This window comes from Apteryx mantelli, chromosome Z, assembly GCF_036417845.1.
Source record: "Apteryx mantelli isolate bAptMan1 chromosome Z, bAptMan1.hap1, whole genome shotgun sequence".
In the NCBI taxonomy this organism is placed as follows: domain Eukaryota; kingdom Metazoa; phylum Chordata; class Aves; order Apterygiformes; family Apterygidae; genus Apteryx; species Apteryx mantelli.
Window position 1 is genome coordinate 43,410,169 of NC_090020.1, and position 21,749 is coordinate 43,431,917.

Sequence of the window (21,749 nt, forward strand, 5' to 3'; positions counted from 1 at the left end):
TGGGTTATTTGTTTATATGCAATATATAAGCTTCTCATTGTTCCAGGGTTTTTTTTAATCAAAGTGATTACTGGTAAAAATTGCAAGAAGAAATACATGGAAAGAAGTTTGCTTATAAGCTTGAAAAAACAATCATGATCTTACCTTTGGATCAATTTCAAGCAAGCGTGCTAATCTTTTTAAGTTTAATTGATCATAATTAACTCTATAGTATCCAGATACATTTACATTTAGCAGGATCCAGTCATATTCTGATTCCGATACTTGCATTTCAGGAAACATTTCTGTAAAGTGACATTAAAGTTTAGCAATGCACAGAAAATAAATGATACACTCTCGCATTTATAAACATTGGGTTCAGTGCTCCTCTAAGACACAAGTTGGAGGCTGGACACAAAGAGAATCCTCCAAAACCAGACACATTTGAGCTCTAAGTTCTGCACAGTGGAAGAACTTCAACAAGCAACTGATTCCCGCAGGTCACCCTGAAGATGGCAAAGGGGAGGCTGAAGAACCAACTCGCTCCTACTCAAAAGAGCTGGCTAGCAGGCAGCTGTGAGAGTTCAGAAAGGTTATCTGGGAAAAAGCAGACTGCATGAGGAGCAATACCCCTACATGCTTGCTGCTTCCAGTGTTACTCCAAAACATAACTCTACCTCACACAAGAACTGACCTCCTATCAGTAACCACATAAATCTAGTGGAGATCTAGGGAAGCAGAATAGCTAAGCTGATGCAACAGAGACAAACAATCAAAAAATTTAGCTGTAAATAAATCCTGTAGCCCTTGTGAGTCATATCACTCACTAAAGGCCTCCTTCTGCAATCCCATTTCACCTAGTTATTACCCAGACTGCGTGTCTGATTACCTGCTCCCACTAGCCAAAGGTACAACTCAAGGAGCCGATGCAGCTTTGAAGGCTCTAAGCTGCCTCATCACAAGAGTATTTGAATGCTTCTTTAACTGAGTTTTATCAGCCTGATTTAAGAAGAAATTAAACTCTCCTAAGACAAAAAAAAATAAAAAATTTATGCACATAGTGTGCATAGTCTAGACACAGTGCTGGAGAATGGGACTTGAGTGTGTTTTGACTAAGCAGGTACTACAGGACTCAGCCTTAGTCATTTTCACAAACTAAATAAAACGAGAGAGAAAAGTGGTACATGACAGATACTAGCTTAACAGTTGAAGAAGTCTGCGGGTGGCTAGACTACAGCACTAGCAGTACTTTCCGTGTAATGGCATATGGGTACAATGCTCTGCTAATCATCAAAAGCACTTGTAGATGCAGCTAAAATAGCAAAAATATGCTCCGAGATGCAAATTATTCCCCATCTCCATCCCTCATGCCGAGTGAAACATGCTCTACCATAACAGCACAGTTTTCCTAGTGTTTTGCTTTTACTGCAAAGACATGTATCACTCAGGGACCAAGTCTCTTCCTGCTGATGACCAACACAAATATACAGGCAGAAGCTAAGTACTTAGATATTGCCTGACAAGCCTTAAACCAACAGGGCAGGCTTTTAACACGATACAGTGCAGCTTTAAATAGACTGGCTTGGCTACTAGCAGCATCCTAGCTTGGAGTTTAATTTACCCTGTTCAGAAGCAAGATAAATTAACTCTTGCAGAGCTCTTCGCAACAAAAATATACATACCCTAAAATCATTTTTGAGATCTTCTCTCTTTATGCATTGTTATGCCACTGCAGCAACTATTCAACAAAGCTCTGCTTCTTATCAAATCCCTCATTTTCATTTACCACAACCATTCTCATGAACACCTTTGAACACCTATGAATGACAACATTAATAGAAGTTCTCAACCAGAAGTCATTTTAATTTTACAGGAACAAATGGTAATTCAATTTAAAAATACTCTCAACATTTCCAGCCTTTTAGGAAACCATTTAGTTTAGCAAAAAGTAGAAATGAAAAATCAGAATAATTATTAGGGTTTTTTTTTTTTTTTAAGATCTTTAAACCTGAATGCAAGTTCCTTGACTGAAGTCTAGCATCTTTGATAGGTTTAACACACGTTTTTCAAATACAAGTGCAAAGTGTTTTAATGACTGAATTTCTACTTTATGGTAGTTGCTTCAGACAGATGCAACACGATGTTTTTTTTCATACATTCTCCTCTAGCTCTCAAAGTACACGATGGCTGAGGAAACTGAATTGTTATCAATCATTAATAAAAGCTTAACACATAGCACTAGCTCACAGCATCTCCTTCCAAGCAAGCACTGCTTAACACTTCTTTCCTCCATGTTTTCTAATTTTTCACCTTATCTATCACTGGTTTACTTGATTTTAAATCTAAAGCACTCAGAGGAATAAACATCCACTGACTGGTTATCTACTTGTCCATGTACTGTGAAATAACCTCTCCACCCATCTTCTTGCCTCAAGAATAAGCAAAGTAACTTTTAATCATTGCAAACAGAGGGCAGAGAGTTGGAATACACACACAACATATTGGAGTTTTGCTCTTAAGCATTCCATAAACACATTAGTCTCTGCATCTATTTGTAACTGATTCAGAGTTTGATGGAGTTCAGGACTAACTTGCCAAAGAAAAATAATTAGCCAGTTCTAATGATTACATTCTTCTCTCTCAAAAAAATATAGTTGTTTATTGGAAAGCACTAAGATGAGAAAGAAATGAATTTTTATTTGACTGGATATGCCCATAAACTCACTTTTTTATTATAAGCCTTTAAAACTTTTTAAAAATTCTACTCTTCTGAGAAGACCGCATAACCAAATTAAATTATATGGTGTTGAAAATATGCTTTTTCTGTTTTTACAGATATCCATATGTGACAATGTTGGGTCACTTCATACAGCTGTTTTCAATCTTTTTCAGTCTTCATATCTATTACTTGAGCTTGATCATTTTCTGAGGTATCATGGCCAAAATCTGAGGCCCTTTATACATTCAAAAACTCTCACTAATGTCAATGGGATCTGCTGGAGTAAGAATAATACAGAAATGTGAGGAGATTGCAATTTAGACTTGTGTACAAAATGACAAATCAAAATCACTGTGGAGATCTCTACTCAGAATGTGCATTCTACAATATTATTAAAAACATACTCTAAAGCTTGATTGCAACTTAAAGAAAAACAATACAATAACTTATTTGAAAATCTATTGATATTGTAACACAAGTTAACACAATAGGTAAGTGTGGACTTTGCCTTACTAAGGTTTTACCTCTATTCTTATTCAATTCAAATATATCTTGTTTATAGAAGTGTTTAGGCATGTTGTTATCAGCTTGTTTTTAACATGTATGAACTAATTCATTACTTACTGCTGCTTTTATCGAGCCACAATAGGGGTTGTGATGATCCATTTCTCATCCAGGAAATAGGAACAATCCATGTGTTACTTTGGGGGGGGGGGCAGGGGGGTGGGAGAGAGATAATTAATACTTATGCTTAAAAAACAAGCTCTCAACTGATGCTAAACTAGACTGCAATGAGTTCTTATAAGAATCTCCATCTATCCTCCTTCTCTGATGCACAAACCTCATCAGATGGTGGTAGTTATGCTGGACCAGCCCTTAGGTTCATTGAAGATAGGGTAAGTTTGGGCATGAATTTCAATAGGCACCCATATTTAGACTATTGTCCTATATTAGATCTTTGAATACCACTATTTTTGTGGTCTGCTTTCCTTCTCCAGGCAGTAATTTTATTCTCCTCACTTATTACACTTCATTCTATTTCTGGAAAAAGTAAAGCTCCTTTTCAGAAGTGTCTCTACCAAAAAATGCTCCAGGCAGGCAATACAATCTTGATTTTGACAACTTTAATTTCCTTTCAGAAAATGTGAACCTCCCAGAGAAACACATGAAAGCTATGAAATCTGCAAGTTCAAGGAAATGAAAGATTCTGTAATGCATGTCCTGGGTTTGCTTAAATTTCCATGGTATTGCCTCTTGCTAAAGGACTTGCTAAAGGACTTAACATTTGTGACTTGGAATTCCTTATCTGAGCTAACCAAATAGGTTGAATGGACTAATTCTCTGCATTTCCTCGAGGTTGGAAGCAAAGGAAACTCTGTGGTTCTCACCAGATCTCTCTTGTGGTTGTGCATATTACCAGCAATTATAGCCAGAAAAAAGCTGCTTTGGACTATGCTCTGCTTTGAGTTCTCAGCCAGGCAAGAAATACATCTCATGGGTTCTGCCTGTGCATCGTACTACTCAGAACAATCGCTAAATTTCCTGAAACTTCATGAGTTTCCAGAATGGGTGACTCTGATCACCATTTTTAGGCACCTAAATATGCAGTGTGGCTTGCAAAAGCACCAGACACTCATTCCAGCAATGTTCACTGACAGTCAGGAATTTAGAGCTGCGTGTCACGTACTCATTACTTTTCGAAAAACGAGTCATTTATTTAAGTGCTTCAATGAAACCCCATTGTCTATGTCAAGGAGAAGAAATTGGGAACGTGTGCTGGCAGAAAGCTGCAACATGGTTCTGCTAGGTCAGTCTGGACAACTGAGGGATGAGGAGCGAAGAAAATGCCAGAACTCCTGGCCCACATCTTATTAATGGCCAGTGTCTGTCATTACAAAGCCATTATGTGGCTGAAAGAGTCACCACTCCAGAGGAAAGCAACCCTTTCACAAAACAAACAGCTTACAAACTCCAAGCCACAAATGGATTTTTTTACTTGACAGTTTATAACCAGGGAGCAGGGTGAACACAGATCACCAAAACATAATGTCCTAACTGAAGAGTTTCATGCAAAAAATAGGGTATATAAATATACTATAAAAATACAAGCTAAACATACTTGTAAGAATCAGTACTGTTTTCATTCTTTTTATTAAGAAATTGTTCCTGACTGATTGTGCCAGTGGATAGATTTAATGTTAAAACTGGAAACCCATTTTGGCATGTCCAGGAATCCATTATTTTTTTTACAGATGCTGGCAACTGAACTTCATCCTGTGCATCTACAACCTTCAAGAGAAACAGGAATTAGAAATATTTGTGATAAACAGGCACTTACTGATACTGCTTCAGCAACATTGTAGGGATTGTTCTAACATATTAGAGAAAAATTAACTTCTTAGGAATTTGCTGGTCTTTGGCTCATGCACAAAATCAAAGTGAAAAGGCCATTATTGACACTATTATAGAGACAGCATAACCCCTTATGGGAACTGAGATGACATTTCTCATTCTTGTATCTTCACTGCTTACCCTTCTCTTTTTTGTTTAATATACTTGCATCCTTGTACGGCTGACGACAGACAATTTGCTTATTTCACTCACATAAAGCTGCTGGAATATAGAGATTTTAAAGCGAAAGCCTAATGAACAAATTCAACAGGAGCAACATATGGAAAGAGATACTAAGCTGCAGTCCCAATCAGTGTGAATTAGCATTGTCTCTGTTGGCTTTAAAGATGCCAGAGCCTTGCACATCTGAAATTGTGGCACTCTTGTTCTTAATCTGAGGCAGCTTGCAGCACAATCAAAGACTTCTTTAGGGGAACAGTGAGGTGGAATTTTTTTTTTTTTTTTAAATAATAAACCTATTATTAATACCTGTTTTCTTATTCAGATTCCTGCCAAAACCAGCAAAGGGTGAAATGCTGAGCTACTGCCACAGGTGTAGACTTTGTTGAATCTGTGACATATCAGCATCTTTGATCATCAAACCCTGCGTATTCCACACTTTGCTGTGGCAAAACTTACTCTCAAAAAAAAAAAAAAAAAAAAAAGCTCTGCAATTTCAGGCAGGCTGAGGCAATCCATGAAATACAAAACTCCACCCCGTCCCTGATTTTCCATCTCATCTTTCTACTCCTTTTACTTAATTCCACTGATCTCAAGTGCAGTTAAGTAGCCAAATAAACATTTGTGAAGATCTTTGCCAAAAGAGCCATCAAAGGAAATTGTATGCAAGGGAAAGACTGAATTAGGGACAGTCATATCCCAATTCAATTTTCTACAAACAGTATATTCCCCAAATTTGGCCTATGCCAAACACCAGAGCAAGAATAGTAGAGATAAAATGAATACCATTTGTATGTGGGTCCACAGATCATCTTGGTTAGCATTTGAAAAGGAAAATGTTTTCAGATAAGACTGCAAAGAAAAAGAAGAATTCATGCAGGTTCAATGAAAAACATCAACAAGGCAGAAACTAATTTGTACAACTGTTATTTTTAGGCTAATAAACCAAGATGAAGACATTAGTTTTTCAAACTTACATTGAGTGCTCTGATAAACAGCTTTTCAGTCAGAAAATTAGAAAGCATCCAGGTAATGGAAGCCCCCTGAAGCACAAAAAAAAAGCTACAGGAACGTATGAATTATTGCAATTATTACTGCAATAGTTTTTCAAACTGTATTTCAGAGATATGTATCTGGCTATTCCTACACTTCATATTTTATGGAGGTTACAAATTTATTCATCCTTTCTTTTGTAGGCAAATAGATTTGCAACATTCAATATATCTGTATGAGCTGTAGAAACAAATTTTGAACAACAAAAAAAATACAAAAACCACTGTAATATAACAAGATATTGTTATATTCACTGTTCCGCTCAAGCCTACTTTGCATCATATTAGCTTAGAATATACAAGAAAAGGGAAGAATTTTATTTTTTCCCACCTTGTTATATGTGATGCTGTCAAATAGAGAAATTAAGAAAAATGATCCTTTGATCTTGTCTTCGCTCACTGACAGTGATCGAACTCCTATTTCATTGTCCTCTCTTAAGACGGATTGTACAACATGATCATAAAAGATTTTATCCTGAAAGTGGAAGACAGAAATCTAAGTGCATTGTGAGCTATAAAGAAAATATTTATTTTCAGGCACAGAATCTGGCTTATGGAATTAGTATTAATAGAAATAGCCTGTCAATAAACAAGCAACAGTCTTTTTCTCCCCTAACTTTCACAAAAAGTAAAACTGACCCCACACCCAAACGTAACATTTTCCAGATGCAACATGGGGCATTTCCATGCTACTTAGGGCAGCGAAAGTTCTACATCCAAGATGACTGTGGGCTTGTGCCTGCTAAAGGTAGTTACACTGTAATCCTCAAGGAAAAACAAAAGTCAGTTGTATTATAGCAAATCACACACACACACAAAAAAGAAAGTTTATATCTGGTTTACATCTATATCTTGCTAATCTGGCAGCATCTTCCACCCAGGTTCTGCATTGCTCCTGCTGCAATCCTGAAAAAACAATCTGAAGACTATACTACTGAGTACACTAAGAGTTAACAGTTGCACTATGCAGCATTTCTGATGTCACCAAGGAATAACTACGAGGAAAAACTGCTCCCTTGCTGTCAATCAGTGAAGCTCTCTTTTTTGCAAATGATGCTACAGTTTCTACCAGCTGAGCATCTTTCCTAAGACTGAAAGGCAAATGACATAATTAGGTAGGTAAAGAAAGAACTTAAACTTTTAAAATGCTCCAGGCCAGTTTGAGCACTTGGATTTGTCAAAGGGAAGAACACAGCTTTTAATAAATAGGATGAAATTTGTTTGACCATTTTTCTCTTTTGTAAAAAGCCAATAAATTTCAGAGCAGGTTTTGTAATTTTCCAGATTCACTTTGTAATTATGTGTGGCCCAAAAACCTGCACAAGAAAACCCTGTGTTCTTACACCTGTGTAATTTATTCTGGATTTCCAAGGCAAATCACATTCCATTTATCAAATGGAATTAGTGCCCTGCATTAAATTTTTCTTTACGCAAATAAATAAAACAGAAACCATTTTATTTAGAAGCCTGCCCTTCTAAATATCGAAGATCAAAATTAAAAAGGAGATAAATACTTATTACCAGCTTAAAACTTGGTAGCCTTTATACTTTGCAATGATATTACAATGCTGCTTCACAGAGAATAAAGTGACCTGTTGTTGAAGTCCAAAGAAAGAGATTAGCATATCCCATGACTTAAAAATCCTCCTGACAAAATCTGTTGGACATGCCTGTATTAGTTTCCAATTAAGCATGCAATTAAGTACTTTGGTGAATTAGAGAAGGCAAGTGATGAATGGTCTTTCATCTGAGCCAGATAAAAACCAGACTGGATTGATCACTAACTGAGCAACCAGGAGATGGTTTTCAGTTTTTCTGGTTTTGCTTCTAGGCTATCATAGTTTAGATTTTAAAAACAGCAGGAGTTTCGGGGTTTAGTACAGTTGATTAGAGTTTTGAGAGCAACATACAGAAATCAAGACTGTAAACCCATTGTGAGAACATGGAAACATGAGCACAGTAAACCGATCTGTCCAGGGACTTATCACACAAGAACTATAAGGTAAAAGGCAACATTCTCTACATTTAGAGAATTTAGTTTCTCCCAATACGTAAAGCCTCTAAAATATCTTCAAAGACTAAACCATAGCTGTTTTATTTTGTTCATATAAGGCACAATTAAGAAAATCCTACAGTGGAGAATTCTTTTATCTAGTTGTGCTTTCGCTGATCAGTAGATTTTGTTTTTCAATATCAAAGAGAAGATCTTTCTGTAAGTTTACTTGCATTTTGACTGAAAAATTTATTAATAGTCTTATAATAGTTATGTCAGAGCAAAGAACCAAGTACATATTACTCAACTCCCAGTCACTGGGCCACATACACATCTCAGTCAAACCAAAACTATTTATAGCAACTTCAGTAGGATTGTATGGAGGTAGATTTGACAAAGAATGTCAGCTTTTACAGTACAACTATATTACAGGGTGGGGAAGCTAAGAAGTGGGCACATCTCTTGAGTCCAGTCACCCAGCAATTTACTGTAAGAAGTCTGTGAGGATGAAAGTTACTTTCCTTTGCTTCTGTCTTTGACCGCAGGTGATGACCCAAGTCCAAACAAGTCTAAGACTAAATGGTGTCTTTCTGGTTATTAAAGACATCAGCAGAACAAGGACTATTCCTTATGTCCTAACTTTCAGCCAAGTTCTTGCCGGTTGGCACCAGGCTTTCAGAAGTACCTAACCAATAGAAAACACTAGGTTCAGACACACAGGAGGACCTCTGACTTGCTGAATCTAGGCATAACAACTTAGAATAAAGGATACTTTAACAGAAAACAAATGAAACTTTCCAAAAACACACATAAACCTTTCACATCCAGCTTATCAGATGTGGAATCTTTATTGCAGGTAGAGAAAACAGATGTAGACTTGACTGAATTGTATTCAAAAGTTAAGCAACCAGGACCCAGGCAGCATGCAGAATTCTCTCACCTAACACAGAAAGGAGAAATACATAGGTACATGAGATACGGTGTGTCCGGTTCTCTCATAAACAGGGCTTGGAAACAGGCAGAGGGAAACCATCTGCTACAGAATCCAGGAGGGGGTGGGGGTGGGGGGAAGAGGGGTTTGGTAAGGACAGATCTGGAGTAAAATGACAACCCCAGTTCTTTAGCTCCTTGTCACTGCAGAATCACAGTCGTCCAGCCATCCTCTGTGCTGACTGTAGAAGAGCTGTGTTTGCTCACAGTCCCCAGCAGATAGAAAACCTTCAGGAAAGAATCAAGACCTGCCGATAGTTCCCAGGGGAGTTAAGTTACTAATGCCATGGCTTAATTAAATTCCATCTCTTGCATCTTCCTTTTCTCCCTATGTGCTGGAACAATTCAGCTTTAGCACTTACCAGTGAAAGCTTGGGTTCAACAAAGGTAGCTCCCAGGTATTCAAAGTAAGATGCCAGTCCCTCATTAAGCCACAGATCATTCCACCAGTTCATAGTAACCAGATTTCCAAACCACTTAAATAGAAAGAAAAAAAATGTCTCAACATCTCTCTGAGCTGCTCTTTTTATTCTTGTAGAATATAGAAATATCTATGCCCAGGAGACTCTAATGTGCACGTCAACTGGATAAAATGCTGCACGTTTCTTCAGTTAGTAGAAATTCAGTAGGACAGAGATGCATCATGGAAAAAGTCAGATGTTCAGGTCAGCAACTTTTTTTAATTGCTTCATCTAAAACTTCATACCATGAGCACATCAGTGATTTATATCAATCTTTTATTCTATTTAATTGGAGGTATTTCCCAATAAAATCTATAGAACCAGAAAATCTAATCAGGCTACGATTAAAAATATAGCATTTATCAAACCATTACAAAAACATTTTTCCAAAGAGCCACTCTTAAATGAAATAATTTTTGTTTTTCCTTGTTCTTAACAAAAGAAAATTGTCAAGTGGATGATAAACACAACTGGGGAAATAACCATTTCCAAAATCAGCAATTCCATATCCTGTGAGCAATAAAACTTCCACAACAGCTGCTACGTACTCATATTTGGCAGTCTATATTTAACAAAAAAACAGTCATTTGAGGATTTGTGTTTTATTTGTTAATTCTTAAAATCTTGGCCTATAACTATGTTTTAAAATAAAGTTTAATTAAAAGTACTGACATTATTTTATTTGCCTGCAATAAAAACACTCTGCTCATCTGAAGGTCTGAAAAGTTACAGACCTTGTCAGGAGGGCATAAACGTGCACAAGCCAAGTTAAACTCTTTTGCTAACTTTGTTGACTAACTACTTTCTTCTGGCAAACAACAATAAAGTAAACATAGTCAATAAAAAAGTGAAACTGCATTATCATTCCAAACCCAATAAAAAATATTTTGAAAATCTCTATGAAAACTGTGCAAAGTTCCAGCTACATTGTAAAATGTTTTTATTTTGCATTTATTCTATAATACCATAAGTTGTTTCTTTTGGAAAAACAAATACCTCTTGCAATATGTATGTGTATTCCCACTAATGAAGTCCACCCATTCCCCCACTGAGGTACTAAGTATAGAATATACAGAGAGTACTATATCATCCCTACATTTTTTTCTAGTATGGCATTTGGGTGTTTAAAAAAAAAAAAAGTGGTTCATTAAGTTTTGTACATATCAGTGAGCGCTGTGCTGTCATTATGCAGTCCATAATCTGAAAGAACTTGCTTTTGACATTGATTTATCAACTGAATTTACGTACAATTGAACGTTCAAGTCTTTCAACCTCCTAGTGCTCCATGGATATGGATTTTGTTAATGTTTTAATAGTTCTTTCTCTATTTGCCACTGATTTTTTCACACACCCCTTACAGTCAAGTCACTATTTTTCTCCTATTAGTCAATGACTTCACATCATCAGCAACTGGAAGGAAATAACTTCATAGACAAGTAAGTGTACCAAATTGTTTACCACATGCCTGGTGTCCTATCTCATGTGACACAATTACAGCAATCACAGCCTTTCTGCCTGTGAATTTATCACTTGGGAAGTACAACAATGACGTTTCTTTGAAAGTCATTAGTCCCCAGTTTTCCATAGCACCTGCTTCAAAATCAGGTAGTGCAACCAGATCTAAATTGATTCAAACAGAGAGAGGAAAAAAAAAACACTTTAAAATTTTCAGAAATAAAATACTCACAAATATTAGTGTGCAATTAAAAGATACTACGTTTTTAGTGGTTCTTTGCTATATCATGGTAATTTTCATGGTGCAGAAAGGAGAAATCAGTAAATTAAAGGTTAAGAGTTTTATTCCATGGATGTGGTATGCTATAAAAAGAATATTGCAAGAGGACCCACTATTTCTGTGAATGGTGTTTCATCAGCAGCCACTTCCGGTCCATTAAAAAAAAAAAAAGTAATCTCACCTGTCTTTGGCAAAGGGTAGCTGATATTAAGCAAGTCTTCCAGGTATGAAAATATTGGGCCTGTGATATTTAAAGCATAGTCAACATACCCATTTTTAACTGCCTCTTTCCGAGCCCAAATACGTATCTGCAATAAAACAAGGAAGTATTATTTTAGACAACCCTCATATTTTCCTTTTCTTTGCTCCTCTTCTGTGAAACATTGTTTGAAAACACTGTCTGTCCACACTAGATCATGCAATAAAGCTTTTCATCAAAAACCCAACCCAAGTAGTGCTTGACCTAACAAAATATGGATCAGAGCCTAAACCCACTAAAATCTAGGAGACTTCTGGCACTTCAAAAGAGCCAAGAGTTGAATACAAATATACATTGCTGGAGCAAATGGATTCCCAAGTATTCTTTTATTAAATAGGAAATGCCATGAAAATATTTAAATGCACACATCTTAAGCCAGTGTATTCCAGCCAGTGAGCCTGGGGGACAAATCTTCCTTCAGCCCACCACTGGGTCCCTGAAGAGAGAGAAATGGATGTTTACAGAGCATTTGCTGTTCAAACAGCCAAATCCCTCCACTTGGACTTTCTCATAACCTGAAATAGAGAACTCTTCTCTAGCTGCTGCTAGAGAGAGAGGCCCCTCTAAGCAGAAGCCACCTCTACCTTTAAGTAAGGGAGACAGTAGCAGCAAGCAAAGCTTCCTGTGCCCATGTTTTGCCTTACTGACTCCTATCAGTACTTGTCAGTCCAAGAAGGTGGTACCACAAGCAGAGCTGTGAGCATCAACTTGTTTCATACAGGGGACAGCAGGTAGGACATACAAGTCCAAGCTCCACCTTTATAAAGGAGGTAATACTGGGCTTCCTACCGCACCTCTGCACTGTCCTCTCACCTTGTCCTGCCTTTCCCTAGGAGGATGACAGTGAAGTAACCATAGAGCTAACATACCTGATCTGTTGGCTTTCAACAAAAGGAGGTAAACAAAACAACTAATGCCATTATAGTATTTTTTTTACAGCTTCTCTCAAGAAGCTTTGGCAATTCTAGTATAACAGGAAAACTGAATACTCTCTGTTTGAAGCTTCTTTATACAGAAAACAGTTATTTTGAATGCTAAAAAATTGTGCCCATTGCAGAAAAACAAGTACATAAAAGGCTTGGAGCACAGCATTGCTTCTGCTGAGGTCATTACCAGACACTGAACTTCAGTGAGTTGTCACAGCAGCAGAAATGGATACTTTTTTGATTAAAACAGCTAACAATATATGAAGATCCAGACCCAGTACCGCATGCAGAGTAACCACCCCCTAAAGTTTTAACATATACACACAATATGTGCTTGTAGAATCTTATCAGAATACACCTATGAAATGATCAAGACAAGATAATATGCTAATTATTATACAAGAAAACTTTCTGTAGAAATATTTCTAGGATAAATGTTAGCAGTTTTGCCACATAAGCAAATACTTTTGGAATGGAAAGCACAGTTAATATCTGTGATATCTTCTAAAGCACATGATGCAGCACAGAGCTAATTCCTGTTGTAAACTGTGTAATGTGTTATGCAGCCCCATATTTACCTCATTTCCCCGCTCAGTTCTGGTGACATAATCAAAATCACAAATCACAAAAGCAGTTATGTAAGTTGACATTTTCAGTGAAGTATTGAACGTGGTAATGGCCCACAGGCTTCCATTTTCATCCTTAATTTCAGAAACATCTAAGAAAAAAAAGTATCAAAGAAACATTCAAACCATGACTCTTCTCTTGCATAACAAACAAGAAATTTTGTTTCCTGCATTTTTTTTTTTTTTTTTTTAACACCTCTCTGATACACTGTAGATCTGCACTAACTTCATAGGCTTCTGGCAGCAGGCAAGCTGCCAGTAAGCAGCCAGTCTCTGTACTACTACCCTGTTATCAGAGTTGTGACCTTTCAGGCAAACACCAAAAATCCACTCTTGAGCTTCTTAACTCAAGCCTCTAGAGCATATCAAACTGCATCAGTTTTAGGATGTGGCCAAACTGTGAACAATTTATCCTATGCTGCATATAATACACATGATCGATTATAATTCAAATACAAGTTATGTGTGCCTAAGACTTACCAAAAAAAAAAAAAAGAAAAAAAGCTTCCAAGCTATTGTTGCAGAGATCCCATCTATTACAATTCCTAAGTTATTTAACTTCTATGCAAATCTCACAAACCTTCCTTTTTATTGCTGAAAATTATTTAGGTGAAAAATAAAGATTCATGGCAACAAATTAAAGAAAAGATCCATTAAGAAGCAGGCAAGAGATTCCACAGCTTCCTGTAGGAATACTAATTTAGGGAATTTGTTTGGAATCTGAGCCTGCACTCCACACGAAGCCCAGCAAGGGACAGGAGGGGCACTGCCACAGAATTACATGTAATTCTTATTGCATACATATACAAGAGACAATAGTCTCTTTGCCTGGTAGACTTTTTCATATGATGTACATACATCTTAAAATCTACATAAAATGAAAACAATCCTTTAATACCACAATTCTAGGTTTTCCACAAACTTCTGGAGCTGCCATTTTGTTTTGAGGAGAGGTCATGCAGTAAGATACACTGGCTGTGCAGTAAATGTTAAGAATCAAACCGCATCCAACTCCCAGCTACCAGACAAGAGCACATCTCAATTGGGAAGAGTCTTGAATTATTGCCAAAGGCATTAATTAAGAAAATCCGTCTGAGAATTTTTAATTTATAGGCACAGATTTTCTGTGCATTTTCAAAGCATTAGCCCACGGACAACAGAATGTTGTTGCATTGAATGATAAAGTTATTCTTTATTCAGATAAATTACACCCTTTTTTAAGGTATTTGGGGGGGGGGGCAGGGGGGGAATCACAGACGTCTACTTGTTGTTTACTTACCAATAGCAGGCATGTTGGAAAGAGCCACATAGCTTGGGTCATGGACAATTCTGATATTAAATGTGGCCTTCATGGCCGGTTCATCAAAGCATGGATAAACTGTCCTGGCATATGTTGGTTCCAGTTGGGATGCAATCAGCATACTATATCAAAAACACAAATAAGATTAATTCAGCATGTTACAGCTGATCAAAATCGACACAGAGTGCACAAAAATGCCAAATAAGAAAAAAGAAAGAAAAAAACCCCCAAAATATGCAGATTTGGAAAAGATTTGATTATTTAAAGTCATGATTAAATCCCCTCCCCATCAGACAGCTCAGTTTGGAGGCTTCTAAAGGAAAGTAGGGGTGAGGTTTTTTTGTGTTCTTTTTTCAAATGAGTTATGTTTTTTCCCCCTTAACAGGCTTTTCCGGATATCATATTTTGATTATTTGAACTTTTCTAGTTTGGTTACTAAGACTACACTGATTAAAGTTTTGTACAGAGGAGACAAATGCTCAAAAAGTGATACAATGACCAACTTTCATTACATAATTAAAATCTCTTCTCTGTACAGCTGCTCATCTCTCTAACGCAGGCTCTCTTATTTTACCAATACATTTTATTAAAAGACTGTAAGCATAATATCTGTTAGCCAACCATGCATACATGTGCTTGCATGTGCATAAACATGCATACACCTCCTTCCATCCAAACCACAGAGAAAAACCCCAGTGAAAGCAGTGCCAGAGTGCAGAGTACCCTTCGCTGCCTTACACTGCGGAGCTTTGCCTTGCTTGGGGCAGATCTTTGTGACACAGTGGTTGGAATCAAGAGATAAATCACTAAATCCAGTGGCCAAAGTTCAAAAACAAAAATTCTAGACTGTTCACATTGAGGCATCTTTCTGGGAATTTGAGAAATTCTACTGTAACTGTTCAAGCCCCATACCTGCAGGCCACAGGCCACTTAAAGCATTGAAAACTCCATAGGAAACAGACTTTTACGTGTATCTGAATGAAGTGAACAACAAAGTGAACATGCTGAAAGAAGAAAAAGGCATGCAACCATATAACTTAAGATTATCAAACTTTCCACAATGTTTAGAAGACTTCAAAATAAGTCAGATAAGTTAAGGGAGTTTCCAGCAGCTGTGGCTTGCATGAATGGCATGATCCTCTTTTTTCATCAACCTTAATGCCATTACACTGTTAATATTTTTCAGCTGTGGTTGTGGTATCCCCTAATAGTATATTTGATACATTAGGTTCACACAGGCTTAGGCTTAGCACAGAGCCATCACAGCCAAGCCAGAGGCCATGAGAACAAGTATCAATACCTATGCAGTAAGCAATGAGTCAGATCTACACTGCATGCACAGCATGACTGCATCTGCTGTCAGATCTGTAGCGCTGAGCACGGGGCCCATCAAAACAATGTCTGTGACCTACTGGTGCATGTTTTAAGATGCCCTTTTTTCAATACCTGAAATTAATAGTTTAGCTCTCCATTTATATTTACATCATTTCACAGAAGATATACTGCACTGTCTGGAATTAGACCCAAAGAACAGAGCCATTAGCTTGCTGCTTCCATGAACAAAACTTAGCAATGTTTCCACCCAATTCCCAAGGTCAGCCCTCATGAAGGTCAGTACCTTGCACTTTGACAGATGCATGGCCGCTGCCTTTTTAACCGCTGTGTTACCTAACCCTGCTCAGAGCAAATCTAACCAACACAGTTAGGAAACCATGATGAAAACATCTGCAGCCCATCTACGCTATGCCTTCCTCATTAATTCAGCTCTAAGCCATCAGCAATGTCAACAGGACTAGTGTGCAAGAGTATCACAGTCTCAAAACAAGGTACACCTTGCATTTAACAGACATAGCTTGACACCGTACCATAATACAATTTATGACATTTAAAGACTCCATGTTGAACACACTCTGATGCACAGTGACTATCAGGACCATGATGTCTGTTCTGAAGTGAGGATTAGCTCAAGGGAGAGCAGCACAAGGTCTCTGACTTCTTGCCTATTAATATAGAAATATTCTTTAAGGACCTGATTCACTGCAGAGTCCTGTACATGCTGTGCCAGCCATCAGCTTCCTTACTGAAGCAGCTAAAAGCTTCACCTGAGACCTGAGTATCACCTCCTGCCCTCCTTTACGTTGTTCATGACAGAGGACAACTTAAATCTCTGCCAGGGGTTACACAGGAGCAGCAAAAGCAACAGGCCACTTCATTGAGGAATCAGTCACTGAAAATACTCCTATTCTAGCTTCACCGTCTTCCCAGGCAGCAAGGCTTTTGTGCACGCAACTGCGCATTCAGTTACAGTTTGGTCATAGGAAACGCTGAACAACCTCGCTCCTGCAAATTTCCCAGCACCAGTGGAGTTACAGTCTCTGGAGGCTCTTTGCTAGCAGAAACTAATGCAGCCACAGAGTGAATTTGGCCTACTGCCCACAAGAATTCTTGTTCAAGAGCACAAAATAATATCTATGGGGCCAAAGCATGATCGTAAAAGAAGAAATATGAGGAAGTATTAAAAAGTGATTTTTCAGTGGGTCTCCAAGTAAGAAGAAAAATGAAAACGTTTCATGCATGTTACACAAATAAGTTATTTCAGAAACACTACCTCACATCATTTGTCAGAATGAGTCACTGTTGGGGTTTTTTTGCTTGTTTTTAGAAAAGGTGGAGATATTAGCATGAACTGAATCACCAGCAAACTTTATTCCACATTGCAACTTTATCGCAAAACAAATTACCCAGACGGAATTTTATTTTCAAAAAAGCCTAACATTGCCTAAGCAGCAGATAAGTTCCTCCCTTACTCCTGCAGTTTTGTGCACTGATTCATTTTCTTTTTTTAAATAATTTTTATAAATATGCCACCGCCTCTTCCGCCTCCAAGTAAAATAAATACAATACATTTGGTGTCTAAATAACAAGGAAAAATTAAGAGAGTTTCATGTATAGTACATAACTAGTGGACATTATTTCACCTGATAAAAAACATCACTGTAGAAGAAATGTTTTATGTTGATGCAAAAAGGTTATTCTTCTAAAAATGCCCTTCTCATTAAAACAATGTTATTTGTAACAGTCATAGTGTAACACTTTTGTGCTAATACCTTTTACAGCTGCATTGTTCCACATTAAAAACCATATCAGAATTAAATCCATAAAATAAACCATAAAGTTGTTCAAAGAGAGTTTTACGGTGAGCAGAATATTGCAGGTTGTATGCAGTGGCTGTCTCCCACAACCAGTCCTTCTTTCAGGTGACCAGTGCTCAATACTAATATGCAACTCAAGAAAACATCAGATGTGTTGTTTGCTCCGATTTTTGTCAGATGACTTTGATGGTCCTACCCACAGAATCACAGAAAACAAGGTTAAGAAGAATTTAAGCTTCCCTGTTCTGAGGCACAATTAATTGTACCAATGTCATTCTAAACCTATTTTCTGTCGTTCTAATATTTGGTAGGTAAGCAACTGAAGGAAAAAAAAAAAAAAGAGTCAGCCTAAATACTGTGTTTGATCACATTTTGGGATGCTTATTAACACCAGCCCTATCCAGTCAAATATCTGTACAGAAGTTGCATGGTATCCTGGAGGACAATATGTGCAGAACAGGTACTAGGCAAAATTCTCACAGGATTTTGAAACACTGACATACAGCCTGCACTTTACTGTACTTTCCGCAGGGACCCTGGTAACCCTGGAGTAGTGTACATGAGCCCATTCACAGCAGCACAACGGTCTGCATGCAGAACAACACTAAAGCAAACCTCCTGCACTGCATATATTTAAGCCAGCACTGCTAAAGCTGGGCAAAGATGGTTTCCACATCTTTCTGCCTACCCTGATCCTGGCATGAACTCTCCCAGCTATAAGTACAGCACAGATTCCCCATTTCAAAAGGGGAGCCTTCCAGATACTTTGTACTGGGGAAGTAGGAGTAACCTCCTTTTCGACTTCCTCTGCTGCTGTGAGCACTGCAGATATGGCCTGCGTGGTATCCAGACGGGTAAGACCTGATCAGGTGTGTAGTACAAATTGTCAACAGTAAAAATGCACACTGTCACCTATGATCAAACAGATGACAAGCAATTTTTGTATTGGTTTTTATTTGTTCTGTTTTCTGAAACCAGTAGAGCATTCTCATTACAAAGAAACTTTTTCACACTACCTTGCCAGTGTGCTTCAGCTCTGGTTTGGAGAGAACAGGGAACAGCACTGTGTGTCAATCAGCTAATTCTGCAAATCTGCCGAGGGCAACGTGGACATCTGACCAAGAAAAATGTAGGTACCAAAGCCCAGACCCAACAAATGTTTCAGGGGCTTCACTTTTCTTTAGGATCCAGCTGTCTCCCGAAAGCTTGCCATCCAGTGCTTAAACGCCCCTGTAATCAGAGGTCTCCAGTAGTTTCACAAGCGCAAATTATAAAAGCCACTACAATTTCTAGCACATACAAGAAGTACAACAATCTGTTTGACTGTAGATAAATGGCACATTGTTACAGCTGGTGGTTTAAGTTACAGACTTGATTGGTCTTACAGCGGACTAGAGAAGTCAGAAGCCCAGACAGGAATCAGATCCCAAAAGGTCTGCTGGGGCCAGGTGAAAGTCACTTCGGAAAAGCGACGGAACAGTCTTTCGGGGGGCAGCGGCTTCCTGCCAGCATTGTAATAGGCTTTGTTTGCACGGACAGCCCCGAGCTGAAAGACACTGAATGCTTCTACATAGCTCCCGACCTATTAGATCCTCCATCAGGATTCAACTTTTTACATCATTAACAGCTTGTTAGAGCTTACAAAAGCTAAACCTCAAAATGCACCTTCTCTGAAAAAGGAGGGCAAAACCTCTTCAGCGTAATGGTCCCCAGCAGATTAGGAAACTGCTATGGTATAATGACAACTTCATCCTTAGTAAAGGAAAAAAATAACAAGATACTCCTGCAGGCTCTGGATTCAGAGAAAGACTTTTTAAAGCAGAAAAGATATGTAAAATCCATTTAAGAATATCAGGAATGCAAGCAGGAACAAGTAACCAAAACAATGTTATTCTGCAATCAGTGGATCTCCTTTGATTTATTCCAGTGTCTGAACACTACTGGCATCTCTTTAACCAGACAGCAATCTCACATTTCATTAGTGCTTCATGACAAGTTAAGATTAAAACAGCACAATTGCCATAAATCCTTTAAACACTTCAAAATTGAACTATGCACATTATTTTAATGATTTTAAAACATTTCTTCCTGTTTTCTACTGTGTCAGCAAAGCTGACAATAGCATTTTTTAGATCCTTTGAATTTTTTACAGCGTGTTTCAGTCTAATTCAGTGTTTCTTATGTAGAATTTGGATGAATTAATATGGTATCAGAAAGTAATCTGATGCAGCATTAAATAATTAAATGCTTGTTGCATTCTTACTTATTTAGAATATTATTTTTTAATATAAATTAAGCAAAGCATTCTATCTTTTCCTTAAACTCAAAAGTTGGATAAATATTCCTGTGAATGACAAAATAAAAACTAAAGAAAAACAGAATATATTTTATGAAATAACTTAGAACTATATGGTATTTTTCTGTCAAGCTAATCGACTTATCTCCTTTCCCTAAAAAAAAAAAAAAAGTCTGCCTAAGTTAAATTTCCCAGATGTGGAAGACAATGGTATCAGTGAAAATTTACATAAGAGCTGGCAGCTGAAAAGCCTACTCATTGTTATGGAATAATCACACAATCCTCTTCTGTTTCCATAAAAAGAAGTTAGCTTTATTTCAGGGTTTCTTATTAGTATTACTCCTGTAGGGGCAGGTATACCTGGATCTTGAGGGTAACTGAATATTACCTGTTGGCCGGGAAACAAGAACTCCTGAGTTTTAACTCTAGTACTCCTTCTGACTCACTGTGTGACCCTCAGCAATTCACTACATCTTTAATTATTAAACATGAAATAACTTTAAATAAGCCATTTATCTGCCTCTACTTTAAACTCTTTTATCTTGAGAAATTTGTCTTCAACATGAACTATTAAGATCATGGTGTCAAGTTTCACTTTTCTTTAGCAAGTTTCACATCCAGAAATTTAGGATGAAATTCACACTGAGAAGATTCCCAGTTTAAAAAAAAAAAAAAAGGCATTATTTTGAGGCTGACAACTTTTAAGCGGTTGACTGCTTGATAAACTCACACTGTGCCAATACTACTTTCACAGTTCCAAATACACAAAGCATCAGAGCAGCACTCATTAAGGAAATCATGTTACTTAAACACAGACATACTCAGTGATGACATCCAAACAACTTTATGCGCAGAGGGAGAGCACCTAGGAACTCCGGCTCTCTAAAGCCACAACCCGTCCTGTTCCAGCGTACAGCTGCAAAGCATACATTCAGTGTCTCAGAAATCATGCCCAAGCACACTGCCCAAATCCTGAACTCTAGATTAATTCCTCACAGACGGAGGTACACAGCTGACATTTCTACACAGGAACATACAAGCTCAGAAATAAGACTGAACTGGAGCGCAGCTCCCAGGAACTGGATGTCAGTATTGTCCAGTCCCTCATCATCAGTAGAAGGCAAGAAAGAGAGAGTTGACGTTATCTCAGAAACTTTGCTTGACCAATTAAGATAGACCCTTACCTTTCCCATAAGCCTTGTGTGGTTTGCCAAAAGGAGACCCAATCTGACAGACTCCAAGAAAGCCCCTGGGGTAAAACAAGGAAAAGCCCTGATGAGGGGCTAGGGAAAAAGGTAGGACAGCTGCTTTAAGGGATGGTTACTGAAGGGGGGGGGGAAAGGCAAGAATGGTGAAGGGAGCCATCAGAGCCAACCTAGAGATAGGCGACAGAGTAGGAAACCAGCACAGCACAGCAGGGAGGCAATGGGGAAAAACAGAAAGGGTCAGCAGACCTGGGAGTTCAGTGGACTTGCTTTTACAGAGTTTTGGGTGAAACCCAAAGAGTTTTTATTTCACCTTAAATTTGAGCACAGACATTCTGCAAGACATGAATTAAGATGGACCTGAAACATGAAGTTGGGAAGAACCTCAGGTCTTTGGTCAGAAGAGTCTAAATACGGCACATGCCATGCGTTTTGCCCTTCTCTAAGAAGCAGCCTCCCCAGCCCCTGCGACCAGAGTCCCAGCT

The 21,749-nt window shown here is 37.9% G+C and overlaps 1 protein-coding gene across 2 annotated transcripts in view; it reads right to left on the reverse strand.

The window, feature by feature from the left end:
* LVRN (laeverin) overlaps positions 1 to 21,749 on the reverse strand; it is a 42,216-nt gene that overhangs the window by 19,319 nt on the left and 1,148 nt on the right. For both annotated transcript variants that reach the window (XM_067316689.1, XM_067316687.1), the window contains exons 2-12: positions 14,591 to 14,733; positions 13,264 to 13,403; positions 11,682 to 11,808; positions 11,231 to 11,385; positions 9,667 to 9,780; positions 6,653 to 6,796; positions 6,247 to 6,312; positions 6,056 to 6,121; positions 4,818 to 4,987; positions 3,323 to 3,399; positions 145 to 284 (exon numbers count right to left, since the gene is read on the reverse strand). In XM_067316689.1, the coding sequence (XP_067172790.1) occupies positions 145 to 284; positions 3,323 to 3,399; positions 4,818 to 4,987; positions 6,056 to 6,121; positions 6,247 to 6,312; positions 6,653 to 6,796; positions 9,667 to 9,780; positions 11,231 to 11,385; positions 11,682 to 11,808; positions 13,264 to 13,403; positions 14,591 to 14,733 (1,342 nt within the window). The remainder of the gene's footprint in view (positions 1 to 144; positions 285 to 3,322; positions 3,400 to 4,817; positions 4,988 to 6,055; positions 6,122 to 6,246; positions 6,313 to 6,652; positions 6,797 to 9,666; positions 9,781 to 11,230; positions 11,386 to 11,681; positions 11,809 to 13,263; positions 13,404 to 14,590; positions 14,734 to 21,749) is intronic.